Genomic DNA, 26,349 nt, shown 5'->3' on the forward strand with positions numbered 1-26,349 from the left:
TGGCAAGGCTGGAAGAGCGGGGATATCGAGTCACCTAGACGAATTATCTTGTCTACAATGACAGGGGTGAATGCCGCTAAGTCTCTAGCCTCATGACCGTCGCGTACGACACTCAACCGCCTGTTAAAGTCCTGCGGCGCCTCTTCCATTGTCAATCTTCTCCTCATCTTTTCTTCCCGCCGCCGCTGAAGATTCAACGTCTTCCTGTTCATATTTGCAACTATGGAACAGCTTCCGCTCGTTGGCAGCAATGCCACCGAGGCTTGCAATTTCCCGGGAGCATGTGTACGTGCAATCCCGTCCTCTACAGAACAGAACACTAACTACGTACAGTGTCTCGCCTTGGTCGCAATTATAGGGCAGGACAAAGTCTCGTTCCCAGACACATCGGCTTATGAAGCATCACAGGGGTCGTACTTTGCCCAGCAGAACAGCGAGCTTCACCCCTTGTGCGTGGTGTTTCCGGACTCAGTTGAAGAGGTATCTAGTGTCATCGCCAGCATAGTAGCGATCTCGGCAGGTGTTCCTGAGTCCGAAAAAGCCGGATGCCAGTTTGCGATCCGATCTGGCGGCCACAACTCCTTTGGGGGCGCATCCAATATCCACCATGGAGTCACTATAGACCTGCGCGCCATCAACACCGTCCAAGTGCAGGAGGTTCCAACCGAGGATAATGAGGATGAGGATGCGCAGGACAAGGAGCCACAACAGACCGTGTTTGTTGGAGCAGGTGCTACATGGGGTGAGGTCTATGCTCAGCTCGACCCGTTGGGCCTCTCAGTGGCAGGAGGCCGCGCTGCGCAGGTCGGGGTTGGCGGGTTGACGCTTGGGGGTGGTATCTCCTACTTCTCGCCGCGCTACGGGTGGACGTGCGATAGCCTGGTTGGTGCAGAGGTGGTCTTAGCCAATGGAACAATTGTTTATGTGGATGAGGCGCAATATCCGGACTGGCTGGCAGCGCTCCGTGGGGGCGGCGGCGCTGCCAATGTTGGGGTTGTTACAGGCTTCAAACTGCGGGCGTTTGCGCAAGGTCCTATCTATGGCGGGTCTGTTTACCACAGCACTGAGACTATTGACGCCCAAATACGCGCTTTTGCCGAGCTGGCTGACCCAACGGCGGGCGCAAGCAGCTACGATGAGTATGCTTCGCTGATCACCAGTTTCGGGTTTGCTGGAGGCCAGGGTGCCGCTGTCGTGAACAGTGTCGTGTATACGGGCAACTTGGAGCCAGGAGACGATGGAGAAACACCACCACCAGCAGTGTACAAGGCGTTCTTCGATATCCCTCCATTGTTCAGCACCGTGCGTGTGGCATCCATGCACGAGGTGGCCATCGAGCAAGGCTCGTTTTCACAGAGTGGGAAACGGTAAGAGGATCTTTCCATCCAATCTTCCAGTGCTAACCAACGACTCAAATAGACAATTAAGCGTAGTGACCACACATGACGCGACCGTGCCAATGCTAAATGCAACCTACCTCCGGTGGAACTCGAGTCTGAAAGCCGTACAAGATGTACCAGGCATTGTATGGTCGATCTCCCTTGAGCCACTACCTCCTGCTATCTATGCGCGGGCACCTCCTGGTCATAATATCATGGGGTTGTCGTCCGAACACCCTGAGCGATCACTGGTGGTGACCTTACTGAGTGCCACCTGGGATGATGCAGCGGATGATGCCCGGGTGGAGGAAGCCGCCAAAGCGCTGTTTTCAGGCATTGAAGCAGATGCGCATGCATTAGATGCATATCATCCCTTTGTCTACCTGAACTATGCAGCGCAATGGCAGGATCCGATCGCTAGTTATGGCTCTGAGAGCATTGAGCAGCTGCGACGCATTAGCCGTGAGGTAGATCCGAAGGGAGTATTCCAGAAGATGGTTCCTGGGGGATTCAAGATACCGCAGTGAATGCAATAACTACTTTCTCACCTGCACCTTCTAGTATACTCTTAACTCAGATACGCCTTAGACAGGTCGTTCAGCTTAAGGAATCACAGTGCAATCTGTAAGTGCTCACTTGTGCAGTGGCACGCGTATCCGGTAGCCTCGCAGCAACCAGCCCACCTCACTCATTCACTACTACATCTTCGGCACGTCAAACATTGATTCAGTGTCAACTCAGTGCACCTCGAATAATCGCCTAGTTAAGCTGATCCCCCTGGTCTCATCTTCCTCACTCTCCTCTCTCCCCAGAACCAAGACTTGCTTCATCACGACTGAACGCGTCAAAATGGACCCTAGCAAGTCGCAGACCAACACTTCTCAGTTCAAAAACATCCCAGAAGATGAAATCATCCAACTCACATCCTATCACCGACGCGACTTCGACCTCGCAGTCATCCGCATCAACCCCCGCGACCACAAACACGTCCGCAAGTCTCTAACCCAACCCCTCGAAGCCCCCTCCAGCAGCCTCGGCCAGCTCGACATCCTGCACCTGGAACTCATCCACGAGATCTGCGTCCACCTGGACATCGAATCTCTGTTCAGATTCCGTCAAGTCAGCCGCCTCGCTCACCAATGCGTCAGCACCAGCCGCTTCTACCGCGAGACAACCACGCACGCCCTCGACACGCTCTGCATCCTCCAGCGAACCAAGCTCGCCAAACAATTCACCCTCCCGGAGCTGTTCACCGCGCTCTGCACACGCGACTGCCAACTCTGCAGCTCCTTCAGCGGCTTCCTCTTCCTCCCGACCCTCCTCCGCTGCTGCTTCTCCTGCATCCACCTCAACCGCCTGCCCGAGCTGGTCCCTTTCACTGACGCCAAATGGTATGTTTCATCGAAGTCCAAGACACTGTCAAAGCTCTCCAGCCTCGCCAATTTCCATCCGACCCTCCGCACCCTCCCCGGGATCTACTCCATGCGAGAGGTCCCCATCAAAGGAAGAAGAGAGCTAGTGACCATGGACGAAATCATCCGAACCGTCGGGTCCAGACCTACCCCTGATGAACAAAATGTTTGGACCTCCGCTCGATCATATTCCAACCTGCCATTCATGGCGACCACCGCCTTACCCTGGTTCAACCGGGTCAAGGGCCGCCTCGAGGAAGGTGTTTGTTGCAGTGGATGTCAGGTTTCCTTGGAGGAATATTTTACCGGGGGATCGGATTCTTTGCCTGATATTCTGGCTTTACGTGAAAGGGTCTATTCGCAGGATGAGTTCATTGGGCACTTTGGTCAGTGTCGGAAGGCCCAGGAGGTGTGGCACTTGCGTAAGCATGGCACTTCGGTGGAAGGGGTTTCGGAGTTTGTGAGTCGAAGGGGCTATTTTAATCAGAGGGATGTGGTTATGTCGTTTGATCGTTTTTTTTAAATGATATGGAACTAGGATTGCTTGATATGATGCTATCCTCCTATTTGCTTTGCAGTTCATCATGTGAAGCACTTAGTTGCTAGATGAGAATAACAACTCGCAGTAAACCAATGTTTAATTCCAAAACAAACCAAAAAAACCAAAATCAACCAAAAACCATGCATTATCCATCCCCCTAAACCACCCCATAACTTCCAATCCCATTCCCAAAAAGTGATAACTACACCAACTAATCAGTCCCACATCCCAAATTACCAAATGAACCCAATGGAATGGAAAGAAATGATATACATACCCGTTCCCCCTTATTTCATCACTCATCAATCATAACTTCATCGCCTTCCCGTTGCGCTTCCTTCTCCTCCACATATCGCTTCGGCGCACCCGGAGCGACGAGATGGCGTCGGCAGTAATTTGCAGAAGTCTTTCCTAGAGCTCGCTTTGCGGGACAGCATCTGACGTTTGTGCCTTGGCGTTGTTTGCATTGGATGAAGTCCATCTCTTTGACGCAGCCGCAGGAGAAGGAGATGTTGAGTCCGGTGCACATTTTTTTGTTGCTCGTGAGGGTGAGATGTGGGTGTGAGTGTGAGTGTGGGTTGGAGTTTCTAGGGTGTGGTTTTGGTGTGAGTTGAGGTTTGGTGGTGAGTACGTTGGTTGAAGGTTGTAGGGTGAGTTTAGGGAGTTGAGTAGTTGTGCGGTTGTTGGGTAGCCAATATGGTTGGGTGATTGTTTGATGGTAGTCGTCGAAGAGAAGCTGGTGAGTATATATGAAGATTGAAGAAAGTGGTTTAGTAGAAGAAAGAAGAAGGAAGAGAGGGAGGAGGATGCGAGTCACCGGTAGATATAGTGTAGGTAAAGAAAGAGAAGAAGTCAACGACTGAGTACTAATTGAGGTGTATAGCCCTCACGCTTATATCACACTAGATTCAGGTGCAAGTCTAGTGTGAGGGATTTCTGGTGCTTGAATGATGGGATGGGAGAATTCAGCGGTTTTATTGGCTTAATCACCTGCCAACTTTGAGTATTGGTAACCCTGGGCCTTGTTTGTCTTTCAGTAATGACGCATATGCAAGAACACAGGTAGGTATGCTATGCTTGAGTCTTAGTTGAATGGTGTAAGTATATAGTGAGAGCCCTGCGGCCTGTAGATCAGGGCACAATTGCCTGAGAGTGGTATAAATGAATTGGTACAGCTGCTTGAGTGATTCGGGTTGAATGAGGTCGAATTTGTATGTGATCAATCTCTTTGTAATCAGTAAAGATGGTAGCAAGTCATGCTTTCATTGTTATCTGGTAAGCCAGCAATTACCTCACAGCTGGGTGGATCCTGGCCTTCAGCTTGCTAAGCACAGTGATCTGGTGGTCAGAAAGTTGTAGTGATAAAAGCAGCAGAACGATATCGAGTATGACAGTAGCTTCCTCAAGCCTGAAGTGTGTAGGTATGGCTATCGGTAGTGTCAATATGGTTAGAATCTTGGAAGAGCTTGCGTAACAGATTTTCGAAATAGAGGGATGATCAAGGCGCAAGAGGATGGAATGAATCGTACTAGAAATGGTGGATTGTGAGTCGGAGTTATATAGAGTCTTTTGAGATATAGATTGTTGCTGATGAAAGATAGATCAGGACCGATGGTAGTGTCTGATTCCACAAGGCTATGCTGAACTGATGAAGAACGCGGGAGAAATAAGGACTGAAAACACAGCTAGCACTGACTCATTGATATACCACTACATTCGCATGATGATAGGAGAGTAAGCTTCTGACTTTATTATCGTCTCTGGGCTAGGCCTGAAAAGCTTCCAGTAAACATCCTGTCTTTCTGATTCTCACGTATCTTGTCGGGACTCTGAATATGAACCGGCACTTGTAGACCGTTAGCCTGACTGAAAGACTCATTTTACAACCCTCATTAGGATTAGTCACGTTCTATCCGTCTAAAGCTTCAATTGCCAATACCTCCATCCCAATCAACCCAGTTAAACGTGTTCAACAACTCTAGATGCGGATATTGCGGGAGCTCATCATCCAGAAACGGGGCAGACTGCAGCTGCTCCACTCCCGGCGGATCAGGATCCAGAATCCGGTCCAGACATCGACACAGAATCCTCCGGATGAAAGATACCATGGTCCTGCAAGAAGCCTCAGACTCGATCCAGTCCAGACATACTACCAGCAGACTAAGGTTCTGGATGATTGCCGATCGTTGGAGGCATATTTGATAGCTTTGCGGGTGGGTGACTTGCCGCAGGAGCTCCAAACAGAGGATTCCGCTGGCTGGAACAGCGTACGACATGGTCTTATGGTCATGTTAGAGAGTGATTAACATTCGTGGTTGTATGATATACACGCAGAGAACCCAATTACGTACCAGCCACTCAAAATCAGCGTATAGACCAACAAAATGGTCTTTCTTTCTCCAGAAGATCAAGGTCAAGTCCAGCATTTCATGACTCACTTCGACGAGGTTTTGCTCGGTGACGATATGGTGCCGCTTCAACAGCCGTTCCAACAAGAATAGGTTCAGAAGAAATTCCAGTCGCGTCAGGATTTGTGCGTAAATGTCATATCCGGGAACGTCGGTATTGCCGAGCTTGGAATTCGAGAACTGGATCATCGAGGGGAGTTGCATGTATGTATCATGCGTCCGTTGCTTCAGTTTCCTGCACTGAGTGTTAGAATGTATATGCTTAGCTTGGAGTAACGCACATGGCTCGATCGATTGATCCCTCGGCCAGGCTATCCACCGAGCCTTCCAAAAGCTCCAATATCTCATGCCGGATGCGGGCGAAGCTTGTGCGGGATCGGAGGATTGTAGTAGAATAGATCTGGTTGTTTTTGTTCCATCCGTGGGAGTCTAGCTGCGCAGCCGCAGATGTGAGGTCACCGGATAATAGTGCATCGTCACTCATGTCTAGTGGAAGTCGGGTAGATGAATATGCTTGACTTAAGAGAGGTGGTCGTCCAGTGAAGGTCGATATAACTTTGTCGATGTTAAACACGGCGGCATACACCCTCCTTTTCAGTTCGTGTTGAAGGCTTAATATATCTGCCTCCTCTGCAAGCTCGCGATGAAGTCCGAGTGAAGTGGTCACGGCAACCAGCTCGCCATGCTGTGTCCAGTGAGACAAACCTTATCCAGTCAGACCGCAGGCATATAGTATCCGTAATGGCACCTACTTTTGTCCCCGCTTAGAATCCCCTCCAGGATGTTATGTTTGTACAACAGGTACACAAAGAGAACATTGACGGAGCCAAGCTGTTTGCATATATCGATGCATAGTGACGCATAGTTTTTGAAGTGAGCCATCAATTGTCTCACCCCTGTAACAGACGGATGTGCCTGACAATATCGCGCGACAGCTTGACTCTCCGACGACGAGGAGATTGCTCCAAAGGCCCAGTAGGTATACAGAATGCCAAGGGTCTCCCATCGCATCTGTGTCCCTGTAAAGCTGGCCAGCCAGGCTTGTGGATCCTGTTCATTTCGGAGCGGGATTTTGCTATTCTGGGTGAGGATTGTAGCAATTTCCAGCTTATCTTCTTCAGAGCGTCGCCGTAGCGCCGAACGGAAAGTCTCCCACATCCTGTCTGACGAGTAATGCCCTGCCAGTCGGATCCAGCCATCATTGGGATTGATGTGTTTGGAGAAGAGAGTGGAGCAGTCTCGTTCCTCTGGTATTTGGTGCAGTAGACGGGCGCCGAGCTGAACAAATGGAGTGTCGGCTAGTGGATCTGGAACACAGTCTCGTCGTACATCTGGAGTCCTTTTGGCATCCTCCAACTCGAAGCGATCGCTGTGTTCCACAAAGACCGAAGTGAAGCTCGTTGGACCCAGGTATTCGTTCGGGCTGTCAATTAGGGGCGTGGTCCGCTCCGCAACCCGGTGGTTCACTGTGGATGCTGTACCCTCCTTAGAAAGAGAAACACTGGTTAATTCAGGTGATTTTTGGATGACCCCTAAGTTCGCGCATTGTCTTCCGTTTGAGTGTGATACGTAGACGCATTCGAGCGAGTGTTTCCGACATCGTTGACATGTGGGCTGGTCGTGGTCACAAGCCAGTTTCCTTCTGCGACAGGCCTCGCACGCAGCCCTGCGACCGTTGCGTCGCCGCAGAATAGGCATATAGATGGAGAGTACCAGCTGGCCTGGGACAAGTCAAAGACAGAACTTCGACAGCGTTGGTGGTCGATAGTAGTCAATGCCGAAAGCCCACTCGGCGTTCGGAATGACCATAATCAATCCCGATTGGCTCCAGCCTAGCCAGGCCAACGCGTCCTGCAGCATCAACATCCTATTATCAGGGGCCATTAAACGGTGCCATGTCTACTCTTGAATTTATTCTGGTATATTTGTGCTACCGAACGCCGATTCCGATATCCGTGTCCTACAGCCAGAAAGTATATCTACATCTATACAACTGGGCACTGAGATGCCGTTCTGTAATCCCCACCGCGCCTTGCACAGAAAATGGCTCGACAAAAGCCCCAGGTACATATATATGATACATCAGATAATGCACTATGTGTGTTCTCCAACGGGGACATAATCTCAGGCGAAATCAGTATCCATGCGGAGAGAAACATGCCCTACTCAGATCTTGTGATCATGCTTGAAGGTAAGATATGGCTTACTTCGTCTATCCCGACATCTACTAAGCCATTATCTCATCCAGGAGTGACGACAGTTTCCATGCAGCATGAACTAGGAACCAAAGTCCAGAGCACCCAGACTTTTCTGCGTCTCCGTCAGCAGATGCGAGCCGAACACCCTGGAAATGTTCCATATACATTCGTCATTCCATCAGCTCTGCCGACTGAATCATGCAGCCACGCCGTGTCGGATCCACTGGTGCGATATGCGCATACAGCGCTGCCTCCTTCACTGGGAGGAAAAGCTCCATGCGACACAGGAAGAAAGAACGCCGACATTCTGACCCCAAATGCGGTGCATGTCCGCTACTACATCAAGGCGACGCTCCAGATGTGCCACCAAAACATAGAGCCGGTACTCAGCACCAGAAGAGAGATCTACATCATTCCCACTCCTTCGTCAGACAGGCCGCCGCCGGCCTTTACTCTAGTCCCCAGCGACTTGGATAAAGTTGCTCAAAAGGAAGAATCTATCATAGAGACCAAAATCGTCCGTAACATTCTCCGGCAAAGTGAAGGCCGCCTCGCCATTGAGACCCTACAATCGGATCCACTTACCGTGCACCTTCAACGGCAACGACCAGTGGAGACTATCATTCCCCTCCGACTCCGGTATCATCCAGCCTCTTCTGGGGTTTGTCCTCGGTTACACCGTCTGACAACCTCAATACGTGCATTGACATCCTTTGGCTTGTCTCCGAGTCGAGACTTCTGTAATCGAACCGTAAGCCGCCAATCCAGCGTCTATGTGAAGGCCCTGCAAATTACCATACAAGACCTGTCTAGTACAACCTGGGAGGCTGTGCCATGCCATACAGAGAAAAAGTCCGAAGCGAAGGAGAGAGCTTACGAAGCATTGGTTCCATTGTCGATTGTTCTTCCTCCTGACATACCTTTCGTGCCTAGCTTTGATTCATGTCTGGTGGGTCGAGGCTATGAACTTGAGATCGTAGTTTACTACCGAGTTGGGAAGGAGTCGGTCTTTTCACGTCGAATCCCGACTATTCTGCCCTTGGCAATCACGATGAGTAGTAGATAAGTATATCTCTGGGAAATGAAATGTTAGTGTTGATTGCAGACCATCTTTAGTATATGCATGGGTCATCAACGGCGCCAACTGCTTGCAGGGAGTGAGAAATTGAGAACAATGGTGTTGTGTCTGAGTTGGATGGGTTTTTCAATATATTAATAGTATCGAAAACTTATCCGCAATATAACAAGTTCAGTCCACCAAGAACAATATCGCAATCTCTTTTTTCTTTCTAGCAACTAATCTAATCTCCCTCCTAATAACCAGGATCTTTCACTACTTCTTCGACATCCGTGCAAAGAGCAACAGCACGCCCGTAGCCCCAATACTTAGCCCGGAATACAACTGCAACCCCAGATACGACCCCGTCTTATCAAGAATAGCACCCGCAACAGGCGAGCCACACAGGGACCCCAACCCACACAACACCGAAGACATACCCAATCTCGTTCCCAAAGTGTCAAGTGTCGGAGTAAGAGAGGTTAAAGCCACGGCAGGAAGTGCGACAAAAGCCCCAGAGAAGAATCCATACAGAACAGCAAATGCAATTAAGCTGCCCGAGTCTGTAATAGCAATCCAGCATAACGACAACAGTCCACTGATAATAGCACTCCCCAGGAGAATGTTCAACGGACCGAGCCGTGGGGCCAGAAGTCCTGGAATGATTCTTCCCGGAACGGACGCAGCATTGAGGATAGAGACAAGATAGAAGGCAAGAGGCTCGCCTATGGCATGCTTTTTAATAGCATAGGCTTCGATATAGAAAATTGGGTTGAAGAAGCCAATGTAGCCGAAGAACATAGCCAAACAAAATAGAGTGTAGGGGGTTTCTTTGAAGGCAGAGAACTCGGTCAAGACGCGTTTGTGTTTGGGGAATTGACGGACACGCATGACGCATAGTGAAAAGGCGGTCGTTACCAGAGCTATAAATCCGAGAGTTCGTGTAGCCCATCCGAATCCGATGCGAGGCTGGAGTTGGCGGAAGATGATGGGATAGAGGACTCCTCCGAGGCTGCTCCCAGACGCGGCGATGGCGATGGCGATGGGACGCCGCGAGGAGAAGTATTGTGGGATTATGGCTACGGAGGGGATGTAGAGACATCCGTTTCCGAGGCCGATACAGAATGCTTGCGCGAGGAGGACTTGCCAGTATGATGTGCAGATGCTGAGTGTCATGAAACCAACGACGATGAGGATGGAGCCTGAGAGAACGAGCACGTAAAAGTATCCTGAGTCGTAGAGGGGACCGGTGATGACCCCAATTACGAGGAGCAGGAAGGCTTGGATAGCGCCGATCCAGGAAATGTCTGAGCTGGACTGATCCCTGAGCAGGCCGGTTTCATAGTAGGTCTGAAAAGCACCGTATGTGTTTACTGTTCCCCTGTAGTTCGCAGAGGTAGTATGTTAGTAGAAAGTTTTGAAGCACACTGGGACAACATAGGAAGAGTACCATGAGTTGAAGAAGAGGAAGAAGGAGCCCGCCACCTGCAGCCACGCTTGGAGACCACCATTCGGCGGCGTAGCATATGCTGTGTTCTGCTCGATTATATGCGAATCAGCCTCTTTAGGTGGTTCTGGCTTCTCCATGGCGTGTTTTGACTGATGACAATTGATTGCCACGTAAGGAAGAGAATTGTACTGCTCACTTCAATATCTGGACAATCTGGCTGCATCATTGATATACACTTGAGGCTCGGCTCTCGGCTTCGGAGTCAAACACGGTTCGGAAACGATGACCAGTTGAATAATCCTGCCTACCCATTCTGCCTTAGTTGGGCGCTAGATGCCGAGCGTATCTGCCTCCTGGAGGGTGCAGTAATTATCAATCAGCATGTCGGTAATGTTGAATGCTGCGTGGCCGGCGACTCGAGATGTATAGGCTGTTGTCTGCCGACTAGTTCGTTGGACCAGCCGGTTCATATGCGCGATGGCTCTTAGTGATACGACTCAGACTAAAGCATGGGAGCATGACGACCTTGCTGCTTATTAGGGGACCTTATGCTCCCCAGTGGTACCACGGAGCTGATACATGTAAACTGTGCTGAAGCGAGAATATAGGTAAATGAACATTTTATTTGAGTGGAGATATGGTCTGCACCACAATACCAACTCTTCCCGCTGAAAATGCAGTGAACAATCATCATGCAAATGAAATGTTTTGTCTATTATCTCTTTCAACTCTTTCAGGATAAAGTGCATCCGAAAAGTCATTCTAGTCAGCGGCTACAATACGGAGCAGCTCTTTCGAAGCAGGAGGGAAGGGGAGATGTTTAAACCATCTAATACGATACAAAATTACCTAATGAACTCTTTCGACTTCATCACCTTGGGTCGCGTAGAAATTACCCAACATGCTCGGACCGTTTTGTCTCGAATTGGCCTTCTGGCTTCTGCCCTGTGGAAGGAGACGGCGAAACAAGTCAGTGGGCTCAGACACTGTTCCCTGGTGGATCATCGAAGCCATGCATAAACATCCGCGAGCCCGCCGCGAGTCCGACTGTGTCACATTAATGTTCTCTATTCGATGAAGTAACATAAACTTACATTTTGTTAGGCATAGCCGAGGTTATCCAGCATGTGTCAGCAAGGCTTGAGGCGCCCGGCTCGTATGCACTCGGGATATATTACATGGATGATCCTATGCTGTCTCCATCTCGCCAACATTCTGGACCCAACTAGCTGTCATCTGATGATAAACCTGTGACATGAGTTCTTCCTCGATTTCTCCAAACACCATGAGCATGGAGGCTGTGAGTGCTGCAGCAGCCATCGATGCCCGCGCGCCAAAACGGTTTGTTCCTACGGACTTATCTGGTCAAAAAATCCCCCAGAGCAAACGCTGGCTTTATTCGACTGCCGCAGTCAACAACAGTGACCTTAGGTCTGCCACGGCCAGTGTTGTATTTATTGCTGGGTTTATATCTTTCAACTTATCATCTGCTGGTCACAGTTTCTATGATTACCTTGATCGAACATATGGAGAGCACAACGTGAACATCTGGGGGACATTCATCATTACTTCGCTCTTCTTTTGGATCTGCTGCGCCGTCTTCGCTATTCCCGATCTGACTGGGTGGCCTATATGGCTCTTCAAGTATAAAACCCAGCCATTTGTTCGGGTCGATCGCTCTGCATACGCTCGGATAGCGATGATCTCCTTGCGGAATCAATTCTTCGTGGCTTTGCCCTTGGTAATCCTGGTTACACATACGACTTCGCCGATGCCTGTGAATCCAACAGCAGTACCTTCGCCGCTACAGACCCTGGGTACGATCTTCTTCGATATTGCCTGTACCGAAGTCGGCTTCTACTACATTCACCGAATATTCCACTCCAAGTCGCTGTACCCAGTATTCCACAAGCAACATCACGAATTCACGGCTCCCGTTGGCCTGGCTTCGACATACTGTACAGTAACAGAACACCTCTTCTCTAATCTTCTTCCGAACTCCCTGGGAACTTTACTCGTTCCGCATCACTGGTCCCAGGCAGTTTTTACATTTCTCTTTCTCGAATTCGGCACAATCTGTACCCATTCTGGGTACAACATCCCTTGGTTGCCATCGAATTTACAGCATGACTTCCATCATTTCGCTTTTGATGAAAACTTCGGTCCTACCGGGGTTTTGGATGCGATTCACCGCACGAACAAGAAATTCAGAAAGACGATGCAAGAGGCTAAACTCCGGACTGCTGGCGATGATGAGAAAGCGAGAAGACTGGTTCTTGAGAAACTTGCGGAGATCGACATGGTAGACTCAGCCAGGCAATGAATATGTGTTTGAAGCGGCCACATCTGTTATTGTCAGATATATAACAGCCTTAGGGTATCTGGTGGCATCGTCGCGTCTATCGCCCTGAAAGTTCTGTTTGAAGTAGCCGTCCTCAACCAGTTAATAACTTGATCAACACTAGGCCAATATCAGACCTCAGTTTATAACTGTATGCAATCAACGTACAGAAAGTAGAGGTTTCACCTGCAAGTTTTGAAGCTCTTTAGGTGAAACATGTATTGAAATTCCTATTTATCTTGTTATGTTTTAGTATTGTTGATTATACTGAATTGATAATATAGATATATATCTATATCTGTAAGGACTTCCATGATCACACGAATGATAGATCAATCTGCCCATGCTCTCGCTACAGAGGAAGCTATCGAAATCCACACTAAAATTTCTTACGCTCCAGACAGCACCCATGCACCTGGCGAGCCACGTGATCAGAACATCCACGCGCCCTTGGGAGCAGCAACCATTGTCTTTAATTTCACCGTCTCCTCTTCGTTACCAACATTTGTTGTCAAAGAATTTCAATCGACATATTGGCATCAGGGGCTTGGAGTGATACCTTTTTTTAATGCTATCGTCACTATTGCGCTCCTTACCCCGGCTGGGACGGACATGGAAGCCCCTTGCCTTCTCTAATCCCAACTTTGTCCGGATACCAGCAGGTCAGAAAATCGAAGAAGAAACCTTACCAGACTATATTGCTTCGCGGTATTATCCCGTTCAAATAGGCGATATATTCCAGAGTCAGTATCAGATTGTAGGCAAACTAGGATTCGGCGCAAGTTCCACTGTATGGCTGGCACGCGACATGGAATACCGTGGTTATGTTACTCTCAAGGTATTCATTGGATCTGCATCCATGGAACAGCACTTGGATGATGAGCTTAGCATGTACAAACGTATCGAAAGGGGTTCGAAATATCATCCTGGCCGCAATGCCGTTAGGGGATTACTCGACTCTTTCGATATCGCTGGGCCTGAGGATAGACATCGATGCCTGGTGCATCCTCCATTGTGGGAAAGTGTTTTGACATTTCTGCACCGGAATCCGGTGAGAAGGCTACCTGTGCCGGTGCTGGCTTTTATGTTGAAGCGTTTGTTTTTGGCGCTGGATTACCTGCATACCGAATGTCGGGTTATTCATACTGGTATGTACACTGCCCTTCTCCCCACGCCCTTCTTTTGGTTATGCGCTTAAACATGGTTATCAGATATTAAAGCCGATAACGTTATGTTCGGCATCGGGGATGATTCGGTCTTCCATGACTTTGCAGTGAATGAGCTCAACAATCCTTGCCCGAGGAAGGAGCTAGATGAAAGAACTATCTACGTGTCCCAGGAGCTCGAAATGCCTCGAGAATGGGGAGCCCCCGTCTTATGTGATTTTGGCTCGGCTGTGTCTGGCGACATGGAACATTCGGAGGATATCCAACCTGATATCTATCGCGCTCCGGAGGTGATCCTGGAGGCTCCTTGGGGATATAGTGTGGATATCTGGAATGTGGGGTGTATGGTGAGACAGACAAAAGCTAGATGACAGTGCTATAACATGCTGAGCCTTTGTCCATAGATCTGGAACATCTTCGAGGGTGGATCTCTGTTCACTGGTTACGACCCAGAGTTCCAGGCTTATCGCAGTCGAGCCCATCTTGCTGAGATTATACGACTGCTCGGGCCTCCTCCGCCTGAGCTGCTCAATATAGGGAAGCTTCGTCATAAGTTCTTCTCAGATGATGGTAAGCTAGCGTTCATATAAGCTGTCTTCAACTATGAAATTTGCTCACGATCTAACTTACATAGGTGACTTTTTGGCCCAATCCCTGTTAGGAGAGGAGATCCCACTTGAAGATAGGGAAACATCCCTCGAAGGAAGCGATAAAATCCTTTTCTTAGGCTTCATGCAGAAAATGCTACAATGGGATCCGAGTAAGCGTAGCTCTGCGAAAGAGCTGCTGGAGGATGAGTGGATCTATGAGCATACAAGGTAGAGAGGGCTAAACATTTACGCGCCGGACATCCCCAGGCCAGAAACATGCCAAGATTGCCGTCTGCCTCCGAAATCAGCACGTGCCGGCAGCCGAATCCGGTTAGTGTTCCCCCACTGATGCAATCACGCAAACAGCTTGTTGGAGCAGTGGAAGCTCTCGGAACGCTTCTTCTCTCTTCATCCCATCTCAATTACTCCAGATCAAGCACAATGGCCTCAATTCTCCCCCGTGTCGGCTTCCGCGCCCTGACTGCTCTGCCCAGAGCCACCCCTCTCCCCCGGGTGTCTTTCACACAGCTCCCTCGCGTGCAGCCCCGCGTGCAGCCCCTCACTCGCCGGTTCCTCGCAACCATTCCCCAGGAACAGCCTCGTCTGCGTCTTGGATCGACCGGTAGGTCTACCAAATAGCTATCCTGCACAAATTGTACGCAGACTAACCGTTGTAGCCCCCAACTTTAAGGCTCTTACCACCCATGGCGAGATCGACTTCCACGAGTTCATTGGCAACAGCTGGGCCATTCTCTTCTCCCACCCGGCTGACTTCACCCCCGTCTGCACCACCGAGCTGGGTGCTTTCGCCAAGATGAAGGATGAGTTTGAGAAGAGGGGCGTCAAGATGATCGGTCTGGTGAGTGGTCTCGGAACACCATTTCGGTTCAGTCACTAACCGTTAATGAATCTCTAGAGCGCCAACGACCTCAGCTCCCACGACCAGTGGATCGATGACATCAACGAGGTTGCCAACACCAACGTCCAGTTCCCCATCATCGCCGATGCCGACCGCAAGGTCGCCTTCCTTTACGACATGGTTGACCAGCGTGACTTGGACAACATTGCTGAGAAGGGCATCCCGTTCACCATCCGCTCCGTCTTCATCATCGACCCCGAGAAGAAGATCCGTCTCACCATGTCGTACCCTGCCTCGACTGGCCGCAACTCGGCCGAGGTTCTGCGTGTCATCGACTCCCTGCAGACTGCTGACCGCAAGGGCATTGCCACCCCCATTGACTGGCAGGTCGGCGAGGATGTGATTGTGCCTCCTTCGGTGTCGACCGAGGATGCCAAGAAGAAGTTTGGTGAGGTGCGCGAGCTGAAGCCGTACCTGCGTTACACCAAGTACTGAGGCACTTGAGCGGGGACTATAGATTGTAATAACAGTATCATGTGCAACTATAAATCAAAAGGAATGATTGAACTAGCAATACCAACGAAGTCAAAAAGCTATATAATGTAGCCAGTCAGGTGATACCCCCAGGGTCCAGTCCCTGAATAGTAGCTCGCACTAGTCCCAATCCAGCCACAACACCCCCCAAAAGCGGCCGTTCTCCGCACTAGACCCAAAACAGCAAATCCAATACAAAATGAGTTTCAAATCGGGCGAATTTCTGTTTATCGCCAGACGCGCCGCCGCCGCCTCGAGCTGACATGTCCTTTTTGTCTCTCTTCATTCATTCATTCAATTTCTCCCGGTTCCTGGCGATCCCGTCTTGGTACCCCCAAGCCTAAATCAGCTAATTAATTTATGATATACTTCGGAGAAAGTATACGATCTCACCCGATTTCCCGTCCATTCACCCCCTTCAGGGCACACACCGTCAGCGTGGGACGGTGGCAGTTCTAGACTGTGACCGGCGGGGCAACCCAACATTCCAGAGTGTGTTCTGCGCCCCGGACCACCCGATTGGATTTGATTAAATTTACTTTATCTGACGCCCACATTCCTTTTCTTTCACTCTATTCTTATTTCATTCGTTCCGGTAAAGTTCCCGGCTGCAACTGGCATGCCGAGCCACTCCCGCAGTCGGGACCGGTTGAGTCCCAGCAGCGAGCTGGACGATGCCGATCCCGTTTACTCTCCCTCGGTGTATCAGAGGGAGTTCTATAATAACAATGATTCGCTGTTTGACTCCGCTGGTGAAGACTACGCCCGTGTACCACGAAATGTCTATAGTTACGAGACACATGATGAATATCACGATGATGATGATGATGATAATGATGACGACGCCCATGAGCATGATCACAACCATGAATACGATGATAAGTTTGAGGAGCCTTGGGTTCCGTTGCGTGCTCAGGTCGAGGGTGATCAGTGGAGAGAGGGATTCGAGACTGCTATTCCCAAGGAAGAGGATGTCACTCAGGCGAAAGAGTATCAGTACCAGATGAGCGGGGCGCTGGGTGATGATGGACCTCCTCCGCTGCCGTCTGCTTCGCTGGGCAAAGGGAAGGGGAAGAAGCGATTGGATCGGGAGACGCGACGGCAGAGGAGGAAAGAGAGGCTGGCGGCGTTCTTTAAACACAAGAGCGGTGGTGCGTCAGCGGAATTGGTCAGTGGGGATGCGCTGGCAAAGCTGCTTGGGTCCCAGGATGGGGATGAGGATTGCTTGAGCCACCTGGGTACCGAGCGCGCAGACTCGATGTCTCAGAAGAACCTGGAAGGGGGTAGGCAAAGGAAGCTCCCGGTTCTGGAGGAGGAGCCGATGATGCTTCGGCCGTTTCCTGCAGTGGCGCCGACGGGGCAGACGCAGGGAAGAGTGGTCTCTGGGGCACAGTTGGAAGAGGGCGGCCCTGGCATAGAGATGCGACATCGTGGCGGCGGTGGGCCGCCTGCGGAGGGGCTGCTTCAAAAAGAGGGTGATTGGGATGGCAGCACCAAGGGTTCTTCTGCTTCTAAGAGGCCGTCGTTCTGGAAGCAATATCATAAGACGTTCATCTTCTTTGCAATTCTAATAGTGCTGGCAGCTATTGCGATCCCTGTGGGGATTATCGAGGCAAGAAGGCTTCATGGGACGAATGGAGGCGATAATTCCTCGAATTCTAATCTGGATGGGATAAGTCGTGATAGCATTCCGGTACGTTGAGTTCTACTTGCGTGTATCCGGGCGATACTGACCTAACCAGGATTATGCGAAAGGGACGTACCTCGATCCGTTCACATGGTACGACACGACTGATTTTAATGTGACATTCACGAATACCACCGTCGGTGGACTGTCTATTATGGGACTGAACTCGACGTGGAACGACTCAACCCAAGCGAATGACAACGTTCCGCCCCTGGATGAGAAGTTTCCGTACGGGTCGCAACCTATACGTGGAGTCAACCTTGGAGGCTGGTTATCGATTGAGCCCTTCATTGTCCCTTCGCTATTTGACACCTACTCGTCAAGCGAAGGAATCATTGATGAATGGACACTATCCAAGAAGCTCGGCGATTCAGCCGCCTCAGTCATCGAAAAGCACTATGCCACCTTCATCACCGAGCAAGATTTTGCTGACATCAGAGACGCCGGTCTCGATCACGTTCGGATTCAATTCTCATACTGGGCCATCAAGACATACGATGGCGATCCGTATGTCCCAAAAATTGCATGGCGGTACCTCCTCCGGGCCATCGAATACTGCCGCAAATACGGCCTTCGCGTCAACCTTGACCCTCACGGCATCCCGGGCAGCCAGAACGGTTGGAACCACAGTGGTCGACAGGGCACGATCGGCTGGCTGAATGGAACGGACGGGGAGCTGAACCGGCAACGATCTCTCGAGATGCATGACCAGCTCTCGCATTTCTTCGCACAGGACCGATACAAGAACGTTGTGACGATTTATGGCCTCGTAAACGAGCCGCTCATGCTTTCCCTCCCCGTCGAAAAGGTCCTCAACTGGACCACGGAAGCCACCAACTTGGTTCAGAAGAACGGCATCAAAGCTTGGGTCACCGTCCACGACGGCTTCCTCAACCTCGATAAATGGGACAAGATGCTTAAAACCCGACCGAATAACATGCTGCTTGACACCCACCAATACACCGTCTTCAACACGGGCGAAATCGTTCTCAACCACACCAGACGAGTAGAGCTCATCTGTGAAAGCTGGTACTCCATGATCCAGCAGATCAACATTACCAGCACAGGGTTCGTATTCCTCCTTTTCCACCCACAAGACTTACTATACTAATATTTACATAGATGGGGCCCGACCATCTGCGGTGAATGGTCGCAAGCCGACACCGACTGCGCTCAATACGTCAATAACGTCGGTCGCGGTACTCGTTGGGAAGGCACTTTCTCTCTTACCGACTCGACTCAGTATTGTCCCACAGCGAGCGAAGGGACCTGCAGCTGCACGCAAGCGAATGCTGTTCCTGGCGCCTATTCGGAAGGATACAAGACGTTTCTCCAGACCTACGCCGAAGCGCAGATGTCAGCCTTCGAGTCCGCCATGGGGTGGTTTTACTGGACTTGGGCGACCGAGTCTGCAGCACAGTGGAGCTATAAAACGGCGTGGAAGAACGGCTACATGCCGAAGAAGGCCTATAGCCCGTCATTTAAGTGCGGAGATGCTATCCCGAGTTTTGGCAATCTGCCGGAGTATTATTGAGACTTATCTACCATGCCGTGTTGGGGTTTTGGCGTCGACAGTCATGTTTTATGGTCATTATGAGCGTTTGTCATTGTATATAGGTTTTGTTTCTTTTGTAAAAGATATTTTTCATAATTTCTAACTATGTGTTTGGCTAGTAAACTTGTTATATCTATATTAATTGCCAAGAATTGCCCATCCAACAAGTGACGGATAGCCCCGACCGTGGCTCAATTCCTTCATTTAGCCAATGCGGGGATTAATCTGAGATGCGGGGATGGCCCCGACCCAAACCAGACTAGCTCGGCCCTCCCCTCTACAAGGCAACTCTTTCCGTGTTTCCTCATCCATTTTCTCTCACACTCAAATGGCACCAGCGACTCCATGACCCCATCACGCAAACCACGACATCGTCTGATCGCTGGCTGGTAATTGCCCAACCATCTGATATCACTAATGCAATGTGACGCTAACCAATCCCTCCAGTCAAAGATGTCGGAGTAAGTTCCCAGTCTTCACCGTCACTTCGACCGAATGCGATCGAAGATACTAGTATATGAGGACTAATTATCTCATACTTAAGTCCGTCATCTGAAGTGTTCGTACCTCCCTCGAGTATTCCTCGGTGCTCAACTGACACGTCTATCCTACAGGCGATACAAACTCCCCAGCTTGCAGCCACTGTCGTCGGGCAGGTATAGACTGCGATCGAGGGATAAACGTACGCTTCCGGAACGGCCTAGACATTTTTGGTGATGATGATACTCTATTCCCGGAAAGGGACTTGTGGCCATACTTGATGGGGCCGCGTTAGTGATTCCCTTTGTCTTTCTGATTGTTGGTGGTGTCATGCTGACTTCTAAAGTGAGATTCGTTGACGAAACGGTCATTATTAAACGACTGTATGAGGTTGGAGAGCCAGAGCATAATGATTTACTAGAGGAGTCTCGTGGGGTCAATAATGGTCCTATAACCCCAATTGGCATCGTGGAGTACCGCGGCCTCGAGCAGTATACGTCGCCGTTGACGCATGATACCCCTCCAACACAGGCACGGTATCATAATGGTCGCTCGTCTGAGTTGGATTTGCTGATGCGAAACGCCTTTCAGCCTTCTGACACTGATCCCCGGAAGGAGTTGCAGACTGGAAGTTTGGTACAGGAACAGAGGCTCTCTTTTAATGGAAGGGAAGCGACCTTGATGCGAAACTATGTCGAGAATATGGCGTTATGGGTATGCTATAATGATTCGTATTTTCGAATTCCTGTTCCTGCCGTGCTGACCCCTCAAAGGCAGATATAACCGACCCTCATCGACACTTTGAAATCGAGGTGCCTGTGAGAGCAATGCATGATCCGGTCCTGCGATATGCCATCTTCGCTTTCTCCTCCCGTCATGTTGAGCGACAAAAGAAAGGGAACGAAGCGGAGGCGCTGCAGTATCATAATCACTGCCTGCAACTGCTGATTCCCACATTGTCTGGGACTGGAGGCGACTTGACTGATGTTGTTCTTGCTACTGTTGCGATCCTTCGCCAGCACGAGGAAATGGAGTGTATGTGACTTTAATCGATGAAACGAAGGATAATTAAAGCTGACTCGTATAGATGATGATAACCAGTTTCATCTGACAGGCGCAACGCGCATCATGAACACTGTCTCCTCTTTCGGATCCTCAGGCGGACTGGGTGAAGCGGCAGCCTGGCTCTGTCTCCGCGAGGACATTCACGTATCGCTCATCTCGCAGAAGCCTCTACGAACGAATCTGGAAAGCTTCCATCATTCGGATATCTTTCTAAGAAATGATGACTTTGCATGGGCAGCTCGGATGGTCTTTCTGTTAGCCAAAGTTTTGAAATGTGCATTCAATCAGGTGTCTTCGCCAGAATATACTGCGCTGCAGAGCATTGCTCAGGAAGTAGACGACTGGAATACCAGGAAGCCGCCCTCCTTCCAGCCACTGCGTATGCTACCTCGTGGGAAAGATGTGTCCTGTCGATTTCCAGAAGTGTGGATGTTGCTACCGGTGCACGGTGAGTACCCAGACATTTGCCTGAGCAAGGCTAATTAATGATTTCCAACTTAGTGGTCGGAACTCAGTACTACCATATCGCCAAGATAGTTCTTGCCTTTTCTTGTTGTCCAACTCCTCCGCTCGCATACGAGAGTTTCAAACATTCGCGAAACATTGAGGTACGTTGAGGTACGTTGATGTGAATCGAAACGGATATTATCATCTGACTTCCCAAGAAAACCATACGACATCACCTTTTTATGGTGCTAGGATTGGCCAAGTCAAATCCCAAAGCGGAGAATACGCTTTTCACCGCACGGCATAGCCTGGTAGCGTGTAAGTGACATGGCGTCCGAGTCATGTGGACTGGGCTTAGACCCTTTTCCTTCTGCTCAACTGACATTGGTCTAGGGGGCTGGGTCATTCGGCAAAAGACGGACCAACAGGCTGCAGAGATTCTCCTGAGAGAATTGTGGACGAGGACGGGGTGGGATGTGGCTGCATCGATCCAGTCCTTACGAGAGCAATGGGCCGACGAGGAGACAGACAACTGAACCGACCCGAACGTATGCCGAATTCCGAAGTTTGTAGCTCAAAGAGTGCCAGGTGTATCTCTCGGCAAAAGGGAGTGCTATGCACTATGCCATCTATCCTGGAATAGGTCGACTGCGACAGTTCCAACAGGTCGCCAGCTATTGCCGTTGTGTGAGCCCAGTCAACTGTGGATCTCGGCCAGGCAGCAGTCGCCCGTCATTGCCCCTGTGATGAGTCTAGCCACACCGTGAGTCCTGCCAGGGTGATCGATGCAGCGACGTTAGCAGTGCAGCTCTGTGCTGGACTCTCGCTTTCTCTATAATCTCTGATTCGTCCGGGCATATGCACCGAGGGCTAGCACCCTCTGATCAAGTGGCTGAAAGCTTAAAAAGACGATATGACCGCCGGGACATTGCAAGACATGCCGATTGGCAGATAATGACCGTAGATATAACTGGCGCGCACGACTGCTGGGCTGTAGACGTCACATTGGGCAGAATTCCACTGCACCAGCTCATGCGACAGCCAGTCGATGCAGTTTTGCGGACCAGTCGATTCCAGTTACCACCGTGCAAATCCACCTGAGTCCTGTCGGGCACCTCACAATCAGGCCTCATTGTAGCGGTGTAGAACCGACACCATTGGCAATGGATCTTGAATCGCGAACCTAAATGGCATATCGTGCACGCCAGACACCCTGCATATGGCTTCGCCTATCACGCTCCGCCATTCCGATGCATGCTGCAGAGACTATCGCGCCACGGGAGATTGCCGGCTCCGATAGGGTCCAAGTCGAGACACCGTGAAGCCTGGACCGGGAACCTCGAGGCGCATTTCAGTGATTCCAGAAGGAAATATCGTAGTTGTTCGGAGGAGTAATATCGGGAGCCCGAAAACGTCCATTCCACGGCCACAAAGCCAGGCAAAGCCCTAATCCGGGGTGGATCACAACGCGTATACGACGTGGAGCCAGGCGGAACTGCAACCATGGAAGCCGTAATTGAGAGCATCGCGACCACCTCCGTTTTCATCACGAAGGAACGCCTTCAGTAGCACTAGCTCCTTCCAGTTCCGCCTGATCGGCCGGGGGCGAAATCAATAGTCAGAAGCAAGAGGGTCCAGGGGAGGGCACGTGAAGCCATAACTTTCCATTTGGCCGCCTCGGTTCCGAGTCACGGCTCCGCATATTCAATTTGTTGATGCGACTAGTTTCCCTCCATACCCCTGAACTCTGATGGTCATTTGGTCATTTGCACATCCCAATTCACCCCCCTCTCCCTTTTCCCCGTCTTTTGTGCTCATCCACTAAAACTACTAAAGAAACTCTAGTCCCACTCCCGGTCCAATGGCCTGTCACTTCCCCCGCATCTTGCAGAGTACTAAATGCCTCATTCAATCACATTCCCTTTCTCCTGCTGCTGCTGCTGCTGTTGCTGCTGTTGCTGCTGCTGCCAACAAGAAAACTAGATACTTCTCTATCTATCTCCTTAGCCATTGATCGAATCAATGCCTGACAACAACACGACCTTCGCCCGGCCAGTCAAAGGCCGCCACCCCTTCTCATCCTTCCGGTCCCTTTTCACCTCTGCCGGTAAAAAGGACAAGCCTTTTACTACTTCGACTAGTCTCTCCGAGCATCTACTACCCAACACCAACCATACTACCCACCAACCAGGCTCACCACAAACACCAATACAACCACAACAACCAGATCTATTCTCCTCGGAAATATCCAAACCACCACTACTACACTCAGAACCAGAATCACCTTCCGAAAAAGGTACTGCCTCTTTCATCTGGGAAGACATCAATCCCCCAGCCGAGTACTACTTAGCCGAGAAGACAACAACAACAACACCACCATCACCACCCCCAACCTACACATACTTCCAACAACCACAAGACAAAGAACAAGATCCCACCATGATCGACACAACCACTAAATCAATCCCCGTCTCCTCCCTCCCAGGCTACAACGACGTCAGCGGCGCCGTCATCGTCGACTACGACGGATTCCCGCACTTCCTTTCCCCTCAGGAAGAAGAGGAAAGGAAAATGAAGCTTCAGCGTGCTGTCCAGGAGAAGATGCTCGGTTTGCCGAGGCAGACTAGTTTCGAGTGGGAGAGGCCTCTGTCCGCTGGATCGTCGGCGGCGGGCTGGTTACCGAGGTATTCGCCTTCGACGAAGAGGGGGGCGCAGCGGTGATACCTTACCTCATACCTGCTTTCGATACCGATTTTATTATTTGATTTAGGGGCTGTATGGTGGTTGTGATTTGTCTGTTCACAGAAGAACAGCATACATGCTTACCTACCTGCTGCTTTGAGCTTTCAGCTCGATAGGGTCGTGGGTATATGTTTTGAGGGTATTGAGATACCTTCACTACCTACCCTATTGCGCTCTAGCGAAGCATTACGATTTATGACTTACGACTGACATGACAACCGAGGGAGAGAAGAAGAAGAAGAAGAAGCAGGACAGATGTGTCGGGGAAGTTGAAGTTGAACCAAACTGTGACTTTTGTTGTGTTGTTGTTGTTGTTGTATACCAATCCGCATACATACATACATAAGTAATAAATCCAAGCCAAGCTATATACACCCACACCATTTCCCCATAACAAGTCTTCAAAATAAGAAGCAAAGTCAGAAAGTATAGTTACAGCCCCGAGCTACATATCTAGCTCCTAAAAAGTTTCAACCCACCCTCCTCTCTATCCTCATCACTCTCCTCCGCCGCACTCGCCTCATCACCACTCTCCTCCCTCAACAACCCACTGGCCGTCTTCCCCAACAACGACGCAAAGAACTCCTCGCGCGCATGCTTCGTCCAACTGCCGCGCTCCTCCGGCGCCATGAAATTCTGCAGTTTCTCATGCACATCGAACCGCATCTTCCGACCCTTCGACGCCCGCGTATCCACATCCCGCTTGACCTTGTCCTTCCGCATCCCCGTCACAGGGTGGATCGCTGCTCCGCCGCGCGTCGGCAATTGTATATGCAGGGTATCGAGGCCGTTTGTGATCGCGTCCGAGGAAGCCATGCGCTGCTCGACGAGATCGCGCAGCAGGGATTGGTAGAATACCGTGTCGTCGTAGATAGGAGTAGTAGCCTCGGCAGCAGTGGTGGTGGTGTCTTGACGGGCGCGCTTCGCAGCGCGGTGGTGGTCGCCCGTTTCGGTCGCGACCTGGGCGTCCAGGACGGCGGTGATGGATTGCGCGCCCGAGCCGGACGAGTTCAGGAGCTTGCCGCGGGAGTTGGCGGCGGTGGTGGCGGTCGAGCCGCGGACTTTGGCGGACCATTTGTCGAGGATGGTGCGGCGGTGGATGGTCGCGGTGGATTCGAGATCGGTCATGCGCGTCCAGAGGGTCGCGGTGGGAGTGTCGATGTCCACGCGCTTGCGCTTCTTCGGTTCCTCCGCGCTATTGCTGCTGCTGCTGTTGTGGGCGTCGGCGAGCGCAACGCGCAGGTCTTCCAGTGTGGACCAGAGCGCGAGAGCGGCGGATTCGGCGGAGGTGATGGCTTCTTCGGAGGTGTCTGCGTCAGGGGAGGTGGCGGCGAGGGAGAGCTGGTTGATGGCCGTGAGACCCTTTTGTAGCTTGATTCGGGTGTTGAGGAGGGCGTCGAAGGTCGCGCGCTGTTGCTTCACGGCCTTACCCTTCGCGGCGTCGGCTTTGGCGGCTTGGGAGATGGTCGCCGCGATGGTCTTTTGGTCGGTCGCCATGAGGCGGCGGAGTTCGTCGCGGTCGTTGGTGGATTTGCGCGGTTTGGAGTCGGAGTCGGATTCTTCTGATTCTTCGTCTTCGTCGTCCTCGTCTTCATCCGACTCATCGTCTTCGTCCTCCTCATCTTCGTCAGATGGCGTCTCGTCCTCGTCGAAAGATCCCTCGCTGCCTTCAAGGTCGTCCGACTCATCGGTGTCCATGTCGTCCAGCTCCACCTGCTTCTTTCCCTTCTTTGCCGACTTGGACGGGCGCTCGTCCTCTTCCTCCTCGCTTTCAGAAATGTCCTCGTCATCCTCCTCGCTACCAAGCTCATGATCTTCGTCGTCCTCCTCCTCATCATCCTCCTCATCGTCATCTTCATCCTCCTCACCCGACCGCGCCGCAAACGGATCATCATCACTATCAGCCTCCAACGCCGCGCGACTCACTTTCGACCCAGCATACTGTTTTCCGAGAGCGATGGGGTCCTGCTTGCGAAGTTTGGCTTTTCTGCAATGATACAACGATTAGACGAATCCTCCATGACACCAGACAACCAAACAGCAAACAAAACGAGAAAGGAAGAAGAATAACCTACCCAACAGCCTGATAATGCTCCCTCCCCGCATTCTCATCCTTCTCACCAGCACCCTCCTCATCACTATCCTGGTTTCCGCGATCAAGATCCTCAGGGTCGTAGTCTAGAAAAACAAACAAATCAGAATCAACTCCACTGAGCAAAAGGAAATTGTGAAAATACCTCGAGGAGTCAAATCCTCCAACTCGGCCATCTGTTCCGCCAGAGATTTGGGAGCCATGGCTGCGACTGTGACTGTTTTCGTCCGTGCAAATAACCCAAAGGGCAAAAAAGTTCAAGATAGCTGAGACCGGACTAGTTCTTTTTGCTGCAACTTTTTTTTTCTGCCCGAGATTTCGGGATGCGGTGTCGGCATTACGTACC

At 50.8% G+C, this 26,349-nt stretch overlaps 13 protein-coding genes across 13 annotated transcripts; 9 read left to right on the forward strand and 4 right to left on the reverse strand.

The window, feature by feature from the left end:
• Window positions 1–222: 222 nt before the first annotated feature.
• On the forward strand, window positions 223–1,906 carry ASPBRDRAFT_113127 (FAD-binding oxidoreductase; the record flags this gene model as incomplete). Its single annotated transcript, XM_067616720.1, has 3 exons — window positions 223–285; window positions 334–1,367; window positions 1,420–1,906. 3 exons carry the CDS (start codon window positions 223–225, stop codon window positions 1,904–1,906), a joined length of 1,584 nt encoding a protein of 527 aa, XP_067485312.1.
• Window positions 1,907–2,228: 322 nt separating this feature from the next.
• On the forward strand, window positions 2,229–3,314 carry ASPBRDRAFT_50865 (F-box protein; the record flags this gene model as incomplete). The annotated part of the gene is made up of 1 exon (XM_067626620.1): window positions 2,229–3,314. One exon carries the CDS (start codon window positions 2,229–2,231, stop codon window positions 3,312–3,314), a length of 1,086 nt encoding a protein of 361 aa, XP_067485313.1.
• Window positions 3,315–3,514: 200 nt separating this feature from the next.
• Window positions 3,515–4,130, reverse strand: ASPBRDRAFT_37282 (uncharacterized protein; the record flags this gene model as incomplete). The annotated part of the gene is made up of 2 exons (XM_067623694.1): window positions 3,610–4,130; window positions 3,515–3,534 (listed from the first exon to the last, which is right to left on the reverse strand). A coding segment is annotated over exon 1 (230 nt), but the record flags the coding sequence as incomplete, so codon positions are not given.
• A 1,127-nt stretch (window positions 4,131–5,257) lies between these two features.
• Window positions 5,258–7,438, reverse strand: ASPBRDRAFT_112726 (uncharacterized protein; the record flags this gene model as incomplete). The annotated part of the gene is made up of 4 exons (XM_067616685.1): window positions 5,258–5,611; window positions 5,684–5,975; window positions 6,022–6,445; window positions 6,493–7,438. The coding sequence occupies 4 exons, from the start codon at window positions 7,436–7,438 to the stop codon at window positions 5,258–5,260; spliced, it is 2,016 nt and encodes a 671-aa protein (XP_067485315.1).
• Window positions 7,439–7,783: 345 nt separating this feature from the next.
• On the forward strand, window positions 7,784–9,004 carry ASPBRDRAFT_113784 (uncharacterized protein; the record flags this gene model as incomplete). The annotated part of the gene is made up of 2 exons (XM_067616767.1): window positions 7,784–7,931; window positions 7,989–9,004. The coding sequence occupies 2 exons, from the start codon at window positions 7,784–7,786 to the stop codon at window positions 9,002–9,004; spliced, it is 1,164 nt and encodes a 387-aa protein (XP_067485316.1).
• Window positions 9,005–9,271: 267 nt separating this feature from the next.
• ASPBRDRAFT_191328 (putative MFS monocarboxylate transporter) lies at window positions 9,272–10,582 on the reverse strand (the record flags this gene model as incomplete). Its single annotated transcript, XM_067620357.1, has 2 exons — window positions 9,272–10,376; window positions 10,446–10,582. The coding sequence occupies 2 exons, from the start codon at window positions 10,580–10,582 to the stop codon at window positions 9,272–9,274; spliced, it is 1,242 nt and encodes a 413-aa protein (XP_067485317.1).
• A 1,085-nt stretch (window positions 10,583–11,667) lies between these two features.
• On the forward strand, window positions 11,668–12,923 carry ASPBRDRAFT_37284 (sterol desaturase family protein). The gene has a single exon (XM_067623695.1). The coding sequence runs from the start codon at window positions 11,731–11,733 to the stop codon at window positions 12,766–12,768; it is 1,038 nt and encodes a 345-aa protein (XP_067485318.1). The 5' UTR covers window positions 11,668–11,730; the 3' UTR covers window positions 12,769–12,923.
• Window positions 12,924–13,354: 431 nt separating this feature from the next.
• ASPBRDRAFT_167532 (uncharacterized protein) lies at window positions 13,355–15,239 on the forward strand (the record flags this gene model as incomplete). The annotated part of the gene is made up of 4 exons (XM_067619618.1): window positions 13,355–13,934; window positions 13,998–14,299; window positions 14,357–14,522; window positions 14,587–15,239. The coding sequence occupies 4 exons, from the start codon at window positions 13,355–13,357 to the stop codon at window positions 14,772–14,774; spliced, it is 1,236 nt and encodes a 411-aa protein (XP_067485319.1). The 3' UTR covers window positions 14,775–15,239.
• Window positions 14,984–15,896, forward strand: ASPBRDRAFT_112203 (peroxiredoxin; the record flags this gene model as incomplete). The annotated part of the gene is made up of 3 exons (XM_067616633.1): window positions 14,984–15,164; window positions 15,220–15,401; window positions 15,459–15,896. 3 exons carry the CDS (start codon window positions 14,984–14,986, stop codon window positions 15,894–15,896), a joined length of 801 nt encoding a protein of 266 aa, XP_067485320.1.
• A 658-nt stretch (window positions 15,897–16,554) lies between these two features.
• Window positions 16,555–19,156, forward strand: exg2 (putative exo-beta-1,3-glucanase; the record flags this gene model as incomplete). Its single annotated transcript, XM_067616677.1, has 3 exons — window positions 16,555–17,628; window positions 17,678–18,690; window positions 18,745–19,156. The coding sequence occupies 3 exons, from the start codon at window positions 16,555–16,557 to the stop codon at window positions 19,154–19,156; spliced, it is 2,499 nt and encodes an 832-aa protein (XP_067485321.1).
• Window positions 19,157–19,987: 831 nt separating this feature from the next.
• ASPBRDRAFT_111985 (uncharacterized protein) lies at window positions 19,988–21,705 on the forward strand (the record flags this gene model as incomplete). The annotated part of the gene is made up of 7 exons (XM_067616610.1): window positions 19,988–20,371; window positions 20,431–20,496; window positions 20,578–20,692; window positions 20,745–21,170; window positions 21,224–21,330; window positions 21,388–21,487; window positions 21,563–21,705. The coding sequence occupies 7 exons, from the start codon at window positions 19,988–19,990 to the stop codon at window positions 21,703–21,705; spliced, it is 1,341 nt and encodes a 446-aa protein (XP_067485322.1).
• A 1,486-nt stretch (window positions 21,706–23,191) lies between these two features.
• On the forward strand, window positions 23,192–23,890 carry ASPBRDRAFT_191334 (uncharacterized protein; the record flags this gene model as incomplete). Its single annotated transcript, XM_067620358.1, has 1 exon — window positions 23,192–23,890. The coding sequence occupies one exon, from the start codon at window positions 23,192–23,194 to the stop codon at window positions 23,888–23,890; it is 699 nt and encodes a 232-aa protein (XP_067485323.1).
• A 474-nt stretch (window positions 23,891–24,364) lies between these two features.
• On the reverse strand, window positions 24,365–26,206 carry ASPBRDRAFT_191335 (AATF family protein; the record flags this gene model as incomplete). The annotated part of the gene is made up of 3 exons (XM_067620359.1): window positions 24,365–25,898; window positions 25,987–26,089; window positions 26,149–26,206. The coding sequence occupies 3 exons, from the start codon at window positions 26,204–26,206 to the stop codon at window positions 24,365–24,367; spliced, it is 1,695 nt and encodes a 564-aa protein (XP_067485324.1).
• Between the last annotated feature and the right edge of the window lie 143 nt (window positions 26,207–26,349).

This window comes from Aspergillus brasiliensis (assembly GCF_001889945.1).
Source record: "Aspergillus brasiliensis CBS 101740 unplaced genomic scaffold ASPBRscaffold_1, whole genome shotgun sequence".
Taxonomy (NCBI): Eukaryota; Fungi; Ascomycota; class Eurotiomycetes; order Eurotiales; family Aspergillaceae; genus Aspergillus; species Aspergillus brasiliensis.

Excerpts from the sequence above, each read along its gene's own strand:
- ASPBRDRAFT_37284 (XM_067623695.1), top strand. The coding sequence starts at position 11,731 with ATGAGCATGGAGGCTGTGAGTGCTGCAGCAGCCATCGATGCCCGCGCG.